The 15,895-nt window shown below is 40.4% G+C and overlaps 1 protein-coding gene across 3 annotated transcripts in view; it reads left to right on the top strand.

Moving 5' to 3' along the window:
• kcnip3b (Kv channel interacting protein 3b, calsenilin) overlaps window positions 1-15,895 on the top strand; it is a 45,625-nt gene that overhangs the window by 26,995 nt on the left and 2,735 nt on the right. The window contains exons 1-7 of one of the 3 annotated variants that reach the window (XM_041936663.1): window positions 1,804-3,347; window positions 11,531-11,533; window positions 12,099-12,223; window positions 12,329-12,398; window positions 14,268-14,446; window positions 14,741-14,845; window positions 14,982-15,044. In XM_041936663.1, coding sequence (XP_041792597.1) covers window positions 3,242-3,347; window positions 11,531-11,533; window positions 12,099-12,223; window positions 12,329-12,398; window positions 14,268-14,446; window positions 14,741-14,845; window positions 14,982-15,044 — 651 coding nt within the window. In that variant the 5' untranslated portion in view covers window positions 1,804-3,241. Of the gene's footprint in view, window positions 1-1,803; window positions 3,348-11,530; window positions 11,534-12,098; window positions 12,224-12,328; window positions 12,399-14,267; window positions 14,447-14,740; window positions 14,846-14,981; window positions 15,045-15,895 lie in introns of those variants that run through there. The other 2 variants (XM_041936664.1, XM_041936662.1) reach the window with 2 other exon arrangements.

The following is a 15,895-nucleotide window of genomic DNA, read 5'->3' as shown; positions in this document are numbered from 1 at the left end:
TCTTAAGTGTGTGGATACCCATCACCTGATCCACTCTCCTCCAAACTGCAGTAACTCAAATGTAAATGTGACCTTCGTAGTGATTCATCCGTCGTAAAGATAGACGCCACAGACTCTCACTTGTGAAGGAATAGTAACAGTAGAGACTGAAAATAGATTTGTGATTTTATTACTGACGGTTGATTTAGATTTTTCTGGTAAGGCATAAGAAGCAGAGAAAGAGAGGAGGGGATGCTCCACCACCACCACCTCACCACAAGGATATTGATCTCTCTCACTCTGGCCTCCCATCTGCGTCTCCTATCTCCAACTAAGTCAATGCATTAAGACACACACACACACGCACACACACACACACACACACACACACACACACCTCCATTCCCCATATTATCTTGATGCATTAGCAAGTGCAGAGTCATCACCATCCTCCTTTGACCTGCTAAACACTCATTCACACAACCACATTTATACACACTCATGCTCACACACTCGCAATATTTCCTCATGTCATCTATAGCAAACTGTTGCACATAGTCCAGGAATCATTGATATTTTGAGACATTTATGATGTAGTAATATATTCAGAATATTCGGGGTTCGTCATCACTCCAACAGTCTTAAGTTTACAGAGAAAGGGAAACCTAGATGGAAGAAAAAGGGTTGAGGTCCCCGCTATTTGATCTGTGTGTGTCAGTTTGCGCGTATGCATGCCCACACTGCATATATTTGGGTAATCTGACTTCAGCCCTCATCTGCAAACTGTAGCAGCAAGAGAAGATGTAGACAGGATCCCGAGTGGTGGCCACAGACCACATCCTGGAATCTTCTTGGCCACCCATAGTGCCAAAGTCTCTGTATGAGGCGACTTTTCGTATTGGAAGGTCAATTATTGACAAAAAAGAGGTGCAAAATGATGAAAAATAGGCACAAAACAACTAAGAGCAAAAACAAAAAAGAGAAGCAAAATAACCATAAAGAGATTCAAAAGGACAACAAAGAGATGCAAAAGGTCCAGAAAAATATGCGACACGACCAGAAACAGAAGCAAAATACAGGAAAGAGATGCAAAACGACCACATGAAGAGAAGCAAAAGGATGAATGCACAATGCAAAACAACTAAAAAGAGGCATAAACAGACGACAAAGATGTATAATGACCTTGAAGGCAGGAAAAATTCTCTCTTTTAGTCTGGGCATTTTACAGAGGGGCCTTTTACATGTCTCTGTCCAGTAGCTCGTTGTCTCATAATCTATCGATGCAGTTGGCGTTACATTTAAAACTGAAGTGCACTGTCCACCCCAAAACCTTCCACCCATCCTGTCCTTCTTGTGGTCTCTTAGCTGCTTTTTGGAGTTACAAGTAGCATCTATTAACTGATTAATATCATGTTAGAATATTTAAAGTTTTCATTTCATTTCATCACAGTCAGTTTTGGCCAAAACCAGGGGTTTAGATTTGAGTCTGAACACTTTTTAAGTCATTTTGCAAATGTGCCCCCCTTCTTTAAAGCTGTATCACAGTCTGGACCCCCCAGTTCAAGAGGTGGATGTAGTGGAGAGAGGAGGAATCCTTTGGAGAAGGGAAGCTAAAGAGGGAGTCGAGCAGTGGGGGAGAGAAAGTCTGCGGTTGGCCAAAGTTATGGAATGACAGAGGGGATTGAGGGAGGAGGGGGAAGCGGCAAGCTCCGGTGCAAAAGCGAATCAGATGGACAGACGGAGAAAAAGGAGGAGTGCAGTGGAGTAAGAAGAGACCACACAAAGGACAGGATGGGTGGAAGGTTTTGGGCTGGACAGCGCACTTCAGTTTTACACCTCAGTCGGAGTGTGGCTGACTAAGTGAGTGGAGGGAGGAAAAGTTGCAACTCGGAGCAGCCGCAGATAAATTCAGGAAGCTGCAGAGAGGAGAGTGATGGAAAAGTATGTGTGGAGGAGGTAGACGCCAGGGGAGGAGGTTTCATACCCTACAGCTCCTTTCAGTTTCTGAGGATTTCCCTCCCTGGACGCTGCAGCTGCTCCAAGTGCGTTCTCTCCAGAGCCACACTCTTCCATATCTGGAGCTGGATTTGGACAAACAGTGAAGCGGACCGAATCAGACGGGACAGCAACGCAGAACCTAAATTTGCAGTTAAATCGAGTGTGTGCCGAGAAGGTGTTTGGTGGACCTGAGGATTACTGACTGAAACACAGCAGGGGAAAGCAGAAAAAGTGGTTCATTTGTCTGATTTAAAACATCACAAGTCCCATAAGTAAACGCCTGATCAGTGCTGTTGATTATTTGGACGGTGCAGCCTTGTTCTACCTAGTTTCCGCTTTGCACGAAATTCTGCTTTTTAACTTTTCTTGACTGACAGGTCTGTTGTGAAAGATGATTTCATCCTGAACATTGTGAGCAGATGCCACTGAGACTAGAAAGTCAGACTGTCCTCGGCTGGCAGATAAAGAGCAGTTACAGGATGTTTTTGTTCCAGAGCTGAGGTTTCAGAAACTGCTTGTGTGGTCGGCGCATATAATGGGGTAATTTATTTATAATTGCTAATGTTGTTTTGTCGCTTTATGGCATGGAAGATGAGAAGACTTTGGTATTGCATGTCCCGTTCTCTGTTGTTCTCTCTTTCAATAAGCAAGTCGTATTCACCTGGACTTTCTCCCACCTAATGGGAGAAAAATGCTGAAAATGGACACAGAGGCTGTACCGAATCGTTTGCTTTTCCCCAAAGAGATTTTCATCTAAACCCAAAATGTGATTTATGAGTTTAAATTATGACGTGAGGGCTGATAATAGCTGTTTGGATTAAGAGGGTGCGCAGTTACTTGTGTCTTTGCCAGTCCGAGCTCCTGAGAGTGCACGCTGGAGGAAAGTCTGGAAAGTGACTCTAAACGTCTCGTTTAATGCACTGTAATAAATGACTCGTGACACAACCCCCATTTTCCCTCATGGGTCTAGAGAGGGAGGTTTTCCATATATGTCGGCTCCGAAAAAATTTTCCACTTCAGCATCAGTGTTGACATTAGAGCAGCCTTCATCCAGCTCGCTGGCCTGGCTCTCATGCTGTCTCCTGGGCCTGGAAACAAACCCATGCTGCCACCCGCCAACCAGACTGATTCTTGATTACCTCCGTTGAAACACTTGTTGTTGACTCGCTGGACCCAGCTTTGCCCAGGTTTCCTTTCATCCAGGCCAGGCCAGGCCTGGTCCTGTAGGCTTGGCCCTGAGTGGGTTCCCCCCGATCTTGACATCATGGGGATCCAGGGCATGGAGCTGTTTGCCATCGGCGTGGTCATCATCCTTTTCATGGCAGTTCTCAAGCAGTTTGGCATCTTGGAGCCCATGTCCTCATTTGAAGGTAAGGGCCCACCTGAAGCCCCTCTGTCTCAGATACCCGAGGTTTGGTGCCACTGTTATCTACTTCACGACTTCAGCAGGTTATACTTTACTTAAGCCCCCCTATATAACTTTATAAACATTTAATAAATGGCTTATAACGGGCTATAATGTAGCTGTACTCATGTAGATAAACAGTATTTGTCAACAATTATAACGTCTGCAACAAAGAGATATTTTATATCATGCAGCTTTATATCATGGAGCACCAGCCTCGACAGGATGAACTGACAAATCCAGACATAATCACATCTGCTCATAATGACATAATATAAACCGTTAATTAAATATTTATATGCTGCTTATAAATGCTAAATACAGAGGGGTTGGAGGTCAGGGTTAAAGTAAAGTGTCTTATTTATTAAACTCTTCTGTGTTACACGTCTGTATGGAAACATTTATTTTAGGCTCGTAGTGTAAAAAAAATCCTAAACTTGCTGCATTTCCAAATTTGGTGAGAAACTGAAAGATAAAATGTTCCTTTAAGGATTGAGAAAATTCTTTGCCTTGTTAAGATAAATATACCACTGAAAAATCCCCTGGATTATTATATAATATTTTGGATATACCCGGTCGGACTGTAGCAGAGACCCACTGCCTGTTAGACACAGCTGGCAGTGGTTCATGCAGCCACTCGCCAAGATGTTTAATCACTTGTTTCCTTAAAGGAGAACCAAAAGAACATTCCATCATAAAACGTAGGAAAGTACGTACCTGCTTCATTTTCTCGCACTAATGACCATCCATGAGTTACATTTTTTATGTTTAGCTGGTGTATGATAATATCCGAGTATAATTTTGTGTACATTTTTGAAATTTTTAAACTGACCACAAGATATTAAGCACCTTATTTTTCTATATGAAGCATCCTCTCCTATATTTGAGTTAAAAGATACAATATCAGACTAATAAATAAAACAGAGACTGGATGTGACGGTTATTTTGTTTTAAAGGACCACTCTGTAGCATTTAGCGGCATCTAGCAGTGAGTGGTTTGCCCGTTCTGGGCTACTATAGAAACATGGCGACTCTGTGGAAGTGGACCCGCTCCCTCTGCAGATATTTAGATCTCTGTCGAAGGCAACGAGAACATGCCGATTCTTATTTTCAGGTGATCATACGGTAATGAAAACATACTTATGAACATTATATTGCATTTCTGCCAGTAGATCCCCCAGAATCTGAATGAAGTAAAACGGAAAATATTACAAACCTATCAAATAAAATAGAAATACATATAAAACTAAACAACACTATACCATAGCTCTAGCAGCATGCTTTATTATTTTTTAATGTATTTCTTAGATATTTCAAAGTGGACTCTCAGTAAATCTATGTACGACATCCGAGTGGGGAAAGGTAATGGGGATGTTTTATTTTGCCTACTAAGGGATATACCATAAAAGTTTGATGGGCCAAGAGTCTCTGCACATTTGGGACTGTAAAAGAGCCATCAGATACTGCTCTTTGAATGATGCAGTTCCCTTTGATTAGACTTTTGGACTGAAGTCCAGCCAGTCAGAGTGCCCTGCAGTCACTGTGCCAAGTCAATTACAGCAGGAAGGCTCCAGTCGGCACATTAGTGCTTCTCATATGGCTCGGCATCATAAGCAGTAAATTCAACAAAAACACCAGTAATGTCCTTTCATAATTTATCACTCCTCTCAATCTCTCCAATCCTCAATTCCTCCAATAGCACCCCCCTTCTTCCTCCTCTCCTCCTCCCTCTGTGGCAGGGTCTACACCCCGGTCTAGCATTACTTCACATCAATTATACATGCGGTATCGAACAGGCTTTCTCTGAGGCAGCCTAAATATGGAGTCTGGAGTACTCCTCCAGGACCCTGAAGGACACTGGCCATCTCTCAGTAGCCTCCGAACTTCTCATCATGTGTCTTCATCCTGATTCCTGCCACTTCATTACTTCATCACCTCCTCAGTGGGACTAATTTACCAAATGCAGTGTCATTATCTCATCTGCCTGAGCATCTTCTCATTGACCTGAACATATTTAACCATTTGGCAGCAGATTTTTTACACTGAAGGCACAAAATGTTTGCCTGTCTTCATGTAGGAAAAAAATAAACTTGTCAGGCTGTCGTACTTTTTCAGGATTCATAAGTCCAGATGTTGTGTTCCTTGTTGATTGGCCTCGGATAGAAATAGACTCGGTATGCAGCCCTGCTATAAATATCAACTTTGTGATGATCAGAGTTGTTATTGAGACTCTCCCTGTGGAGCTGATTCAGTTCTGCAGTCATTCATGCCCGTATATAATGAATATGCTACTCCACAAACATAAATCACGGCACTTGACATTGTATTTTCTGTGTTTCTGACTTTTGAGGTTCTTCTTCAGTATATAGTTTTGTGATTGTTGCCAGTGATTCACTTGTATCTTGATGCTTTAGTTACTAGAGGACACTGAGGTCATGTCCTCAGAAATATTTCTGGGAATTTGAGAAGTTCAGTGACAAGTTGAAAAGAGTTCTCATCCTACAATTAGGATTCCAGTTATTTTCTCTATTAATCAATCGATCATTTGGTCTATAAAACATTTTTTAAAGAAAGGTAAAAATGCTGATAACATGTTTCGAGAGCCAGACTCCAAGACTCCAATGAAAGACCAGGAAAAGCAGCAAAGTCTCCCCATTAGGAACCATTAAAAGGTGCTCATAGCCGATGATAAAATGATTCTAAATAAATATAATGTAAATATAAATAAAGATATAAATAACAGTTTGATAGGTGAAATTGGACTCTTTGAATTTCGGCTACAGCCTGCAGCACCACTCTATCCAATTTTTTGAGGGCGTACTGTTGGCTTAGTGGTCTAACATGCATGCCATGTAATTGTTTTTCTTATTATTATTATTATTATTAATTTAATTACTGAGGAGGGTGCCGGTGCGGGGGGAGATGACATGCAGCAGAGGGCCAGAGGCCAGAATTAAACCTGGGCTGCTGCACATGGGTACCACTGGGCCGCCCTGCGTGACTCATATCCTGTGTGTCTCTCTACAGTTCAGTTCAGTTGAGATTTTTAGTTTTGAAAGGAATAAACACAATAACAACAGAATAAGACAACTGAAGACAAAAAAGTATTTAACTCTGCTGTCAAGTACATTGGGGTGGCTGTGGCACAGGAGGTTGAACAGGTTGTACGCTAGTCGATCTCAGGCCCTTCCGGTGCCCTTGGACAAGATACTGAACCCCAACCTGTCAGTGTGTGTGTGAATGTATGAGCATAGAATCATTGTGGACAGAAAGCACTGAATCACCATCAGTGTGTGAATGTGTGTGTGTGAATGGGTCAATATTGACAAGTGTTGTAAAGCACTTTGAGAGGCCATTAAGCTGTCCAATATAGGCAAAATCCCCCTCCAGTCTGCATGTATTCTGCTAATTGTAACTTCACTTTGCTGTTGAAGGCTCACTTTGAACAACAATGTTTGTGCAGACCTTGACACTATGAGACTGTTTTCACGTTCATCTGCAGAAGAGAAAATTTATTCATGCTCATCTTGAATCTCGGTTAAAGATGTGGGTTTGATGAACTTACACAAGTGTAATGTGGAAACCTCAGTGCACGCACACTGAGAATGGACCATGTCCAGCAGTTAGACTTTTGATTACTAATTGTTTTTATGTTTAATAAAACATGTCTTTGATTTTCCACATTTAGCATCAGCGGTACATTAGATGCCCCTTATCAATCAGCAGACCATTGTTTATATCATCAGCAGTAAAGAAGATAACCGCTGGTGCATGTTTAAAATCCAGTTAAACGATCTGATCTAAAACAAAACCGCTGGCCTTTGATTGCTGTTTCAGTCCCGTCCTCCCTGCCGTGATGTCAATTTTGGGCTCAGTCCAACTTTGTCCTATTTTGGGCTGACATCTGATGCCAGAGGTAGCCTTGTCTTTAGAGATGTACGAGCCCTATTCTGAGATTCTCTAATACCAATATCTGGTATTTTTACTCCACATTTGACTCTCGTGCAGGATATTTTTGTGGCGAATAACATCAATATGCTGCAAAGAGATGGGGCAGAGACTGAGGAGTTTTATTTGATCATGTTTGCTCGTGTCCATGTTTGCTGCGTAATTTAACGGATGATTTATAATGTGTGTCAAAGATTACATTTGTCCATTCAGAATGATAAAAACATTCATCCATCCATCAATTTTCAAAAACTGCAAGACCAAAGTTATAGAATTTAATAGAAATATTCAGTAACTTGAAATACAAAATGTTTGAAAACGTAAGGTTGTACATTTAAACTGGCCGCCATGTTTTAATTATTCATTCACAAGCATCATGAGGTGCAGAATACACATGAAGACCAAATATCCGTTTCTATTTTCACCCTGCGTATAAGATAATGGCTTAAAATTAAATCTGTTGAACCTGAGAAATAGCATATGCTCTGTGAACATACAAATTGAGTTCTAACTGATGATCTGTACCATCAGTGCGTCACCATGTGCGGACAGTTGAGGCAGATTAGATGATTTCAGAGATTTGCAGTTTGACGAAGGAACAGCAGGCAGGCAGGTACATGGTATAGGTAGGTAGGCAGATGGGCAGGTGCTGATACAGGTAGGCAGGCTGGCAAGCACAGGTCAAGGTTAAAGTTACAGAAGCTTGAATTCTTCTCTGTTCTCAATTTCTATGCACAATTTTTCAAAATCCTTTTGCATTTTTTTAGATTTTCCATTTGCAATATATTTTTGATTGTATTTTTATATAAAATGTACATTTAATAAATGGGATTAATAAAGTTTTCAGTTATCTTGAAATCAAAAACACAAGCTAGTAACACTGAAGCAATCTGACAAGGAATAAGTTGGGAATGAGCTGTTAAATACTGCAGGACTGATGAGAAAAAGTGGAAACAGTGAGAGCGTGGCCAGAGAAGGTCAGGTAACTGCAGTTTGAGAGAGAGTGGCTGGATGTGGGAGATTTGGTTTGGACATGTAGACATGCTGCAGGAAAGGACAGAGAAGCAGATTTTGATTGTATTTCACATATTGAATGAGGGGATAATTCTGTCTTCCACAGGACACCATATGTGTACTGAGCAAAGGACATTAAGTGTATATAGAAAGAGGAAGACGAGTTTGTCTTCATCTAGGATGAAGTTATCTGTTCCTGTTGTTTCATTAGTCTCCACTAGAGGGAGCGTTTGCTCACTGTTTCCCTTTATTACATGATTAGGAGTGTTTGACACAGTATTAAATCTGTGTTATGGACCCCCAGAGAGACAGGGGAACAATTAGAAAGTGGATCACAGAGCTGACTGGGAAAATGGGATTCAGGACACCTGTTGACCTTTGTCACCACCCTCTCTGATTCCTTAAAGGCAGGCCTTAATTAGCAGACAGTAAGACGTGAGATAGAGGGAGGAAAGAGAGAAGGAAGTTCAGTCAGCGGAGAGTTTTCGTGACACATGTCATCTCTGGATAAATGTTGGATATCGTTTTTGTCAGAGTTTTGTCACCAACTAGAGGATTTATATCCACTGGAGGAATCCTGTACCTGAAAACCTACATGTGTGATGTGAGAGTATCTGAGCTTCCTCTCTATCTGATTGGATCTCCCATGGATTAACATGGTGGTCCAGATTTTTTGGAGGGGATTTTCTCTCTCCCTCTCTCTCTCTCTCTCTCTCTCTCTCTCTCTCTCTCTCTCTCTTTAGAGGTATTTTTACATCAATAATCTGATCCACTTGACCTTAATAAAGGAGTTGGACCATCAGACCTTGCTCTTAGTTGTGAGGAATATCCGGAAAGATCCATTAGAGCAGGAGAGAGGACGGGGGGGAAAAGGCAGTCAATTAAAAAGGGCAGAAGGGAAGAGCTAAATAGAGTAACAGAAACTGCAGGGAAAAAAATGTGACAGAAAAAGGGTGATGAGTGAGTGACACTGTTTGAGAGACGGGAAGGAATAGAGAAGAAGAACGGAGAGAGAGGTTGAAAGAGACAGATGGATTGAAGAAATGTGTGTCGAAAGTCCAATAATGTAGTAGGAGGTGAAAATAAAAAAGGAACCGTGGAGGAAAAGATAGAAGACGAGGGGAAGATGAGTGTGAGGTGGGAGACGGAGGGACTCCAGACAGTTGGCATCGTCTGCCTGGTGATCATGTTCCTCAAACTGATGCACCTGCTGGGATTGATCGACATCACTGAGACCGGTGAGCCAACCTGGGAGAGGGGCAGTGAGGAGGAGGAGGAGGAGGATGACATGAAGCGAGGCGGCTGGAGTGGCACTTTTTAATTTTTTAATCCATTTATAGGTATTTGTGAATGTTAAAAGTCTGGATTTGTCATTGTCAGCAAATCCCATGAAAAGCCATAAATCAAATCAGATTTTCATAAAAGGCTCTCACTAATTTCCAAATGTTAACAAATGTTACTCAAACAGGAGTGCACTTTTTCATTTGTGGGGACTGTTTCCAGCTTGGTATGAATACATATTTGATGCTCTAATGAGTATTTACACCACCAGGAGCCATTTGCACCAACTGTTTGTTCAATCGTTTATTGACGTTCATTAAGTGGAGTTTTTTTTGGCGCATTGCTAAATTTACACCCAGAAACTGCCAGGTGCTAGCTAACTGAACTAACTGACAAAGCTAGCATTAGCTTACTAATGTGTGACCTAAAGGGAAGAGTAAAAGAGATAATATGGAGTACAGTCGACATATTTGAACTGAATCTCGATAAATGCTGTTTGATAATGAATGAATGATCCGTGTATGTAGACATAAATGAAACAAAGTAGTACCTACATTTACAAAGATAAATCTTTTCTGCCTATAAAAATATTTTTGAAAGTTATGCTAACTTGTGACGCTACAGTGACTTCCTGTTTCCATAGTTTGTTGCGCTTTATTGGACAGCCCTACAGATGTATCCTAGCAACCGACTTATACAAAGTCTTGACTAGCTAAGGTATTTATTTAGTTTAAGTGGTGCATCCTGAGTAAATCACTATTTTGAAAGTAGCTAGTAGTTACTTAAGTTAACTTAAGAAGATAACGAATATATTTCTATATTTCGAATTGTTTATAGACAACAAAGGAGCTTTATGGCACAGAGGAATAGGAAATACTAGACAAAACTTCACAGTCAGTTTTTTTCAGCACAAAAATAATAAAGACTACCACCAGACTTATATGTTCTTCAAAGTGTGTGAAGTACTCAAACCAAAAAAAAGCATTATCTAAAGTATACTGAAGCTATCAGACTTATTTCTGCCATTGAGGACGTTGGTGTTGTCGACAAATTTGTTGTTTTTTACTATTTATACCACTTTATGTCTCTCATCTTTCTAAGTACCTCATAACTTCTTAAGCTAAAATACTGTGCATTGATAATATAACATCATATCCATTAAATTTTGGTCTAATTACATTGAACTGTTGTCTTTGGCTGATGTGAGGTGTCCATATTTGCTTAATCAAGCCTGATATATCGGATCGAGTTTCCCACATGTAATTATGACTTGCAAGTTGACATGGAAGATGGAAATCAGTTATCATGATTACGATTCGACTTGAACGCAGCATGTGACGCAGTGGTATTAAGTGTAAATACAAGTTGAATCTCACGGGATAATATTTTCAGGAAGAAAACCCTAACTCAAGCTCCATTCACCATCTTTGTCCACTTCATTCACTGATGTGGTTGAAAGCTTGGAGAAAGGGCACATTTTTATGCCTTCTGCTGTTTCCAAGGTCAAGAATGAGCTTTTTTATACTAAAGGGCAAATATATATGAATGGGAGTATACATCTGGGTCAGAGGTCATCTCCTGCTGTCTCCACCTGTCTTGTTTTAAATGAATTCTAAAGGAATTATGCAGTATTACATAAGATTGGATCACCTCACTCCACTGTGGTGTTGTTTATGTTTCACAGGATATTATCTTTCAATGCTCTGCTGGATGTTTTATTAGAATATAACTGGAGTCTTTTCCTCCGGACTGCTCAGATATCCTTTCACTGTTAACTTGTTTCTTTGTTTTGCTTTTTTCTTCCTCTTACTATCACTCTCTCACTGTTCTCCATTTGCTCTCTGTCATTCCATCTTGGTTTCAACACCTCTCCTCTTCATCCTCCTCTGTTCTCTCTGTCCAAAGATGGTGAGTCTGTTCACGTTAGAAACACACCTGACATTGAGCAAAACCTCCCTCCCTTGTTCTGAATGTTTTTCTTTACCCAGTCATGCAGTGCTTTCTCTTAGTGTGTCTGAACTGATAGCAAACAATGCCACAACACTTCATTTGTGATTTGTTCTGTGAGTAAAAAATGACTTTGATTGAATTTGTCAAATTCAGATTTCCTGCAGTGGCTTCATTTATACGCAGATCAAAGTGATAATTGTTTGGTGACATTTCCACCGTAAAGAAAGTACCTCCTCTTCTTTTTTACTCCCTTGCTGGCCTGCCTTTTGCTCCTCTCCAGTTTTTTGCTAAATCTCTTTCTTAAATATGCTCATGTTTTCCCCACCTGCTCGATAACAAATGCCTCCCTGTTGACATTGTGATCCCACCCCTCCCCGAATGTTGACCTTCATCCACACACTCAACGTCTGCCCCATCCTTCCTCTTTTCTCTTCGTCTTTCGCTCTCTCTCTACGTTACTTCTCTCTCTCTCTTTCTTTTCTCTCTTCCTGTCTGTCTGTCCATCCCTCTCTTCCTCCCACAGACAGCAGCGACAGTGATTTGGAGCTGTCGACGGTGCGTCACCAGCCGGAGGGGCTGGACCAGCTGCAGGCTCAGACCAAGTTCACCAGGAAGGAGCTTCAGTCTCTCTATCGAGGCTTCAAGAATGTACGTCCAGCTGCTGAGACGTTCTTCACTGCTCCATATTACTATGCTTTATATAGACTTAAATTAATCTGATATTTATCCGTTTTGTCTTCCTCTCTTGAGCAGGAGTGTCCCAGTGGGATGGTTGATGAGGAGACATTCAAGACCATCTATTCTCAGTTCTTTCCCCAAGGAGGTTAGACGTAAAAAACATTTGTCCTCTCTTGTCCTTTCTTGTTCGGGACTGCATTAAAACTATTAGGTTGGAAGGGTTATGCATTTTTTCTTTGGGCTTAGAAGAGGTTTGTCTGAAATATTTGGGAGAGCACAGAAGGGTCTTTAACTTTTCCATGTCCCAGATTTATATTTTATTTCAGCATTTTCTTGCAAGATTTACAGTAAAAACAAAAAAGTTCAATACATCAAAATAGTCAAATATCTAAAATATGTTAGGTCATGACAGTGGTGGGAGAAATATTCAGATCCTTTACTTATGTAAAAGTAATAATGCGTAAGTGTAGCAATACTCTGTTATAAATAAAAGTCCTGAATTACTTGAAATACTTAAGTAAAAGTACAGAAGTATGTTCAGCAAATTTATTTGAAGTACCAAAGGTAAAAGTATTGCAGAATGCCCCCATTCATTGTGTTATTTGTATATTATATACCAGATCAATGTTAATGATGCATTTATGTGTAATTTTAACTACATTATGTTTTGTGGGGCAGTTCAATCTTTAACAGTGCAAAAGCTCCAATGTAAATAAATAAACTTCTGCCTCTAGTCACAGCCTAAAACTTTATTTTCTTAAAACAAGTGAACCAATCTAAGAGCATTTCTTTCTTTTTTTTAAAATATTTTTATTAGGAGGTAAGGCACATTAGAGCAGAACCCAATGTCATAATTACATTGAATATCACATCACGCCTGCATCACAGTTTAAAATGTTGATACAATAGAAACACTGTGCATCAAGAGGAATGAAGAGCAAGGCACAGAGTCCGCCTCCTAGAAAGTTTTCTTTTTTTGTATTTGAGGCCCAACAGGAACATGGGGCAGCAAACAAACAATGTACAAGTAAAAATAATGATTGTGATTAAAAAAAAGAAAATTAATAATGATAAAATAAAAACAACAAAAAACAAATAAATAATAATAATGATAAAGATAAGAAGAAAAGGAAGGAAAGGAGGTTGGGGTCCATCAATCAGGAGGCATAGACTGCAGAGAGTGAAAGAATATTAAAAAGGGAAGCCACTTGTTATAAAATCTGTCAGAATTCCCTTTCAAGGAATATCTGATCTTCTCCAGCTTTAGAAAAGACATGATATCATTGAACCACTGAGTGCTGGAGGGAGCTTTGGTTGACTTCCAGTGACAATCTAAGAGCATTTCAACATGATTTTAATTCAAATGAGCCTGCATAGTTCTTCCTGTATTGAAAGTTTGAGGCATGTTGCTGCACTTGAATTTAGGGAAACGAAACCTGATTTCAGACACACCTGAAACAAGGCTGATATATTCTCACTGCACTGGTGGATGTTTTTAGACCATAAGGAGACCCACTTACAGACTGAAAATGAAGGGGATTTTTGCAGGAAACAAATGCCTCGTCATTTAAAGGGTGATCAAGTAGCTGCAGCTGCAAATGAATGTGCCGGACTGAAAAGTACAATATTTCGCTTTATTTAGTAATTTAGTGGAGTAGAAGTAGAAACAGACATGAAATAGAAATACTCAAACAAAATTGTACATGAATAGACAACAATCTTGCCTCAGGAATTTATTTCAATGTCGCTACTGTAGTAGGACCAATATTTTAATTTTGAGAAACAGTGGATCTTGATGTTGAACATTATCTCTGTAAAGAACGCACCATTATTTTCACCAGCAAACCATCATGTTCGCTTTGTTGTGTTATAACAGAACAACAGTTAAGTGAAAATATTATAGTGCTGAACCCCCCATTCCCTGTTTGCTTATTAGGTCATCTTTTTCGCTCTTTTCCTGCTTTGGCAAAAGACAGCGCACTAAATCTATGACCCCGACTCCTTTTGTCCACAGATGCCACCACCTACGCCCACTTCCTGTTCAACGCGTTCGACATCGACAGAAATGGTTCAATTCGCTTTGAGGACTTTGTCATCGGCCTGTCAGTGTTGCTCAGAGGTTCGGTCACTGAGAAGCTCAACTGGGCTTTTAACCTCTATGATATTAATAAGGATGGCTACATCACCAAGGAGGTATGTGCAGGTTATGGGATTTGCAACTTGTTGACAATGAAAAGTTAAATGAACACAGACAAATGTCATATTTCAGATAACTTCTCCAGTGTTACTTTTTTTTATTGATTGTACTGCATCATGAATGAGAGACCCCATGTTTAAGCTTATCTTGTCCATGTCTGTACAGTCAGTATGTCAGTTTCATTCACATACTGTATAACTTAGATCTTTGTCAAATTTAAATTCCAGCCCCACAAATTAACACATAGTTGCTTTGACTCTTTCTCTTTTCTTCCGTCCTCCTCTCTTCAGGAGATGCTGGCGATTATGAAGTCGATCTACGACATGATGGGGAGGTACACCTACCCCTGTGTGCGAGATGAAGCACCCTATGAACACGTGGACAAGTTCTTCCAGGTTCTGAATGCACACAAATACAAAAAAACACTCAAGTACACTGTGCTACAAGGCCTCTTTTCAATCTCTGCTCAAAGGAAGGTTACAGAGCACCATAAAAACACTCTCACTAATGTGGCCTTCCTCTTTCCTACAGAAAATGGATAAAAACCGAGACGGTGTAGTGACCATTGAAGAGTTCATTGAGACCTGTCAGAAGGTGACTTTTCCCACCCGGTGCCACACACAATCAGATGATACACGCAAACCCTTAGTTACTCAGTAATGCAGATACAGTATTGCACAACAGGTCTAGTACTACTAAGAACTAGATGTCCCCTGATAACAGGCAGTGACTGTGATCACCCACATTGACACGTACAGTAAAGCATTACTCATGTGAGAAATACCTCACTTTCCCATCTCCCTCCTGAATCATATCCACACCCTCCCTCTTATAATAATAATATTTTAAATCAACGCACCTTTAATCCTTTTATCTTCTCTTTTTCGCAACACCTCTTATTCACACATGTGTCATTTTCAAACAAGATTAAACATCATTTCCTTTCTGAACACTTGACGATCATGCGATTGTTCTAGACACGCATATCGTATCCTATTATTGTAAGTAACAACGCTCTGACACTTCTACCCCTTGCTCGTAATTTCCTGATTTATTTTGTTTTATTAATCTCTCTCTTCAACCTGTCGTGGCCCAAACTGCAGCTCAAGTATGTGACACAAACCAAAGCAAAACCAAAACTCAGAGGAGGAAGAAAAGAGCCATTAGTTGTTGCTAGGTTTGGTGGTTAAGGATGTTGACCTCACTTCTCTGTTGCACTGCTTTTCTGCTATATGGACAGGAGGTACAGTCGATGCTTTCAAGTGCTTTAAAGACCCACAGTCTTTAGGATGTGCTGCATGTAAGGCACCCCAAGAACAGGGCATTTATCTGTTTCTGGGTTTTACACCGCTCGTCATTACTGTGGGGCAGACATGTCTGGAGCCAGTGGTAAAACCCAACCTCCCATTCTCAGGGTTATCACTGCAACCACCACTGAGCTGCAG

The sequence above is a fragment of the Chelmon rostratus genome, chromosome 5 (assembly GCF_017976325.1).
Source record: "Chelmon rostratus isolate fCheRos1 chromosome 5, fCheRos1.pri, whole genome shotgun sequence".
In the NCBI taxonomy this organism is placed as follows: domain Eukaryota; kingdom Metazoa; phylum Chordata; class Actinopteri; order Chaetodontiformes; family Chaetodontidae; genus Chelmon; species Chelmon rostratus.
Note: the sequence above shows the minus strand (reverse complement) of the source record. Positions and strands in the feature narration are given on the sequence as shown.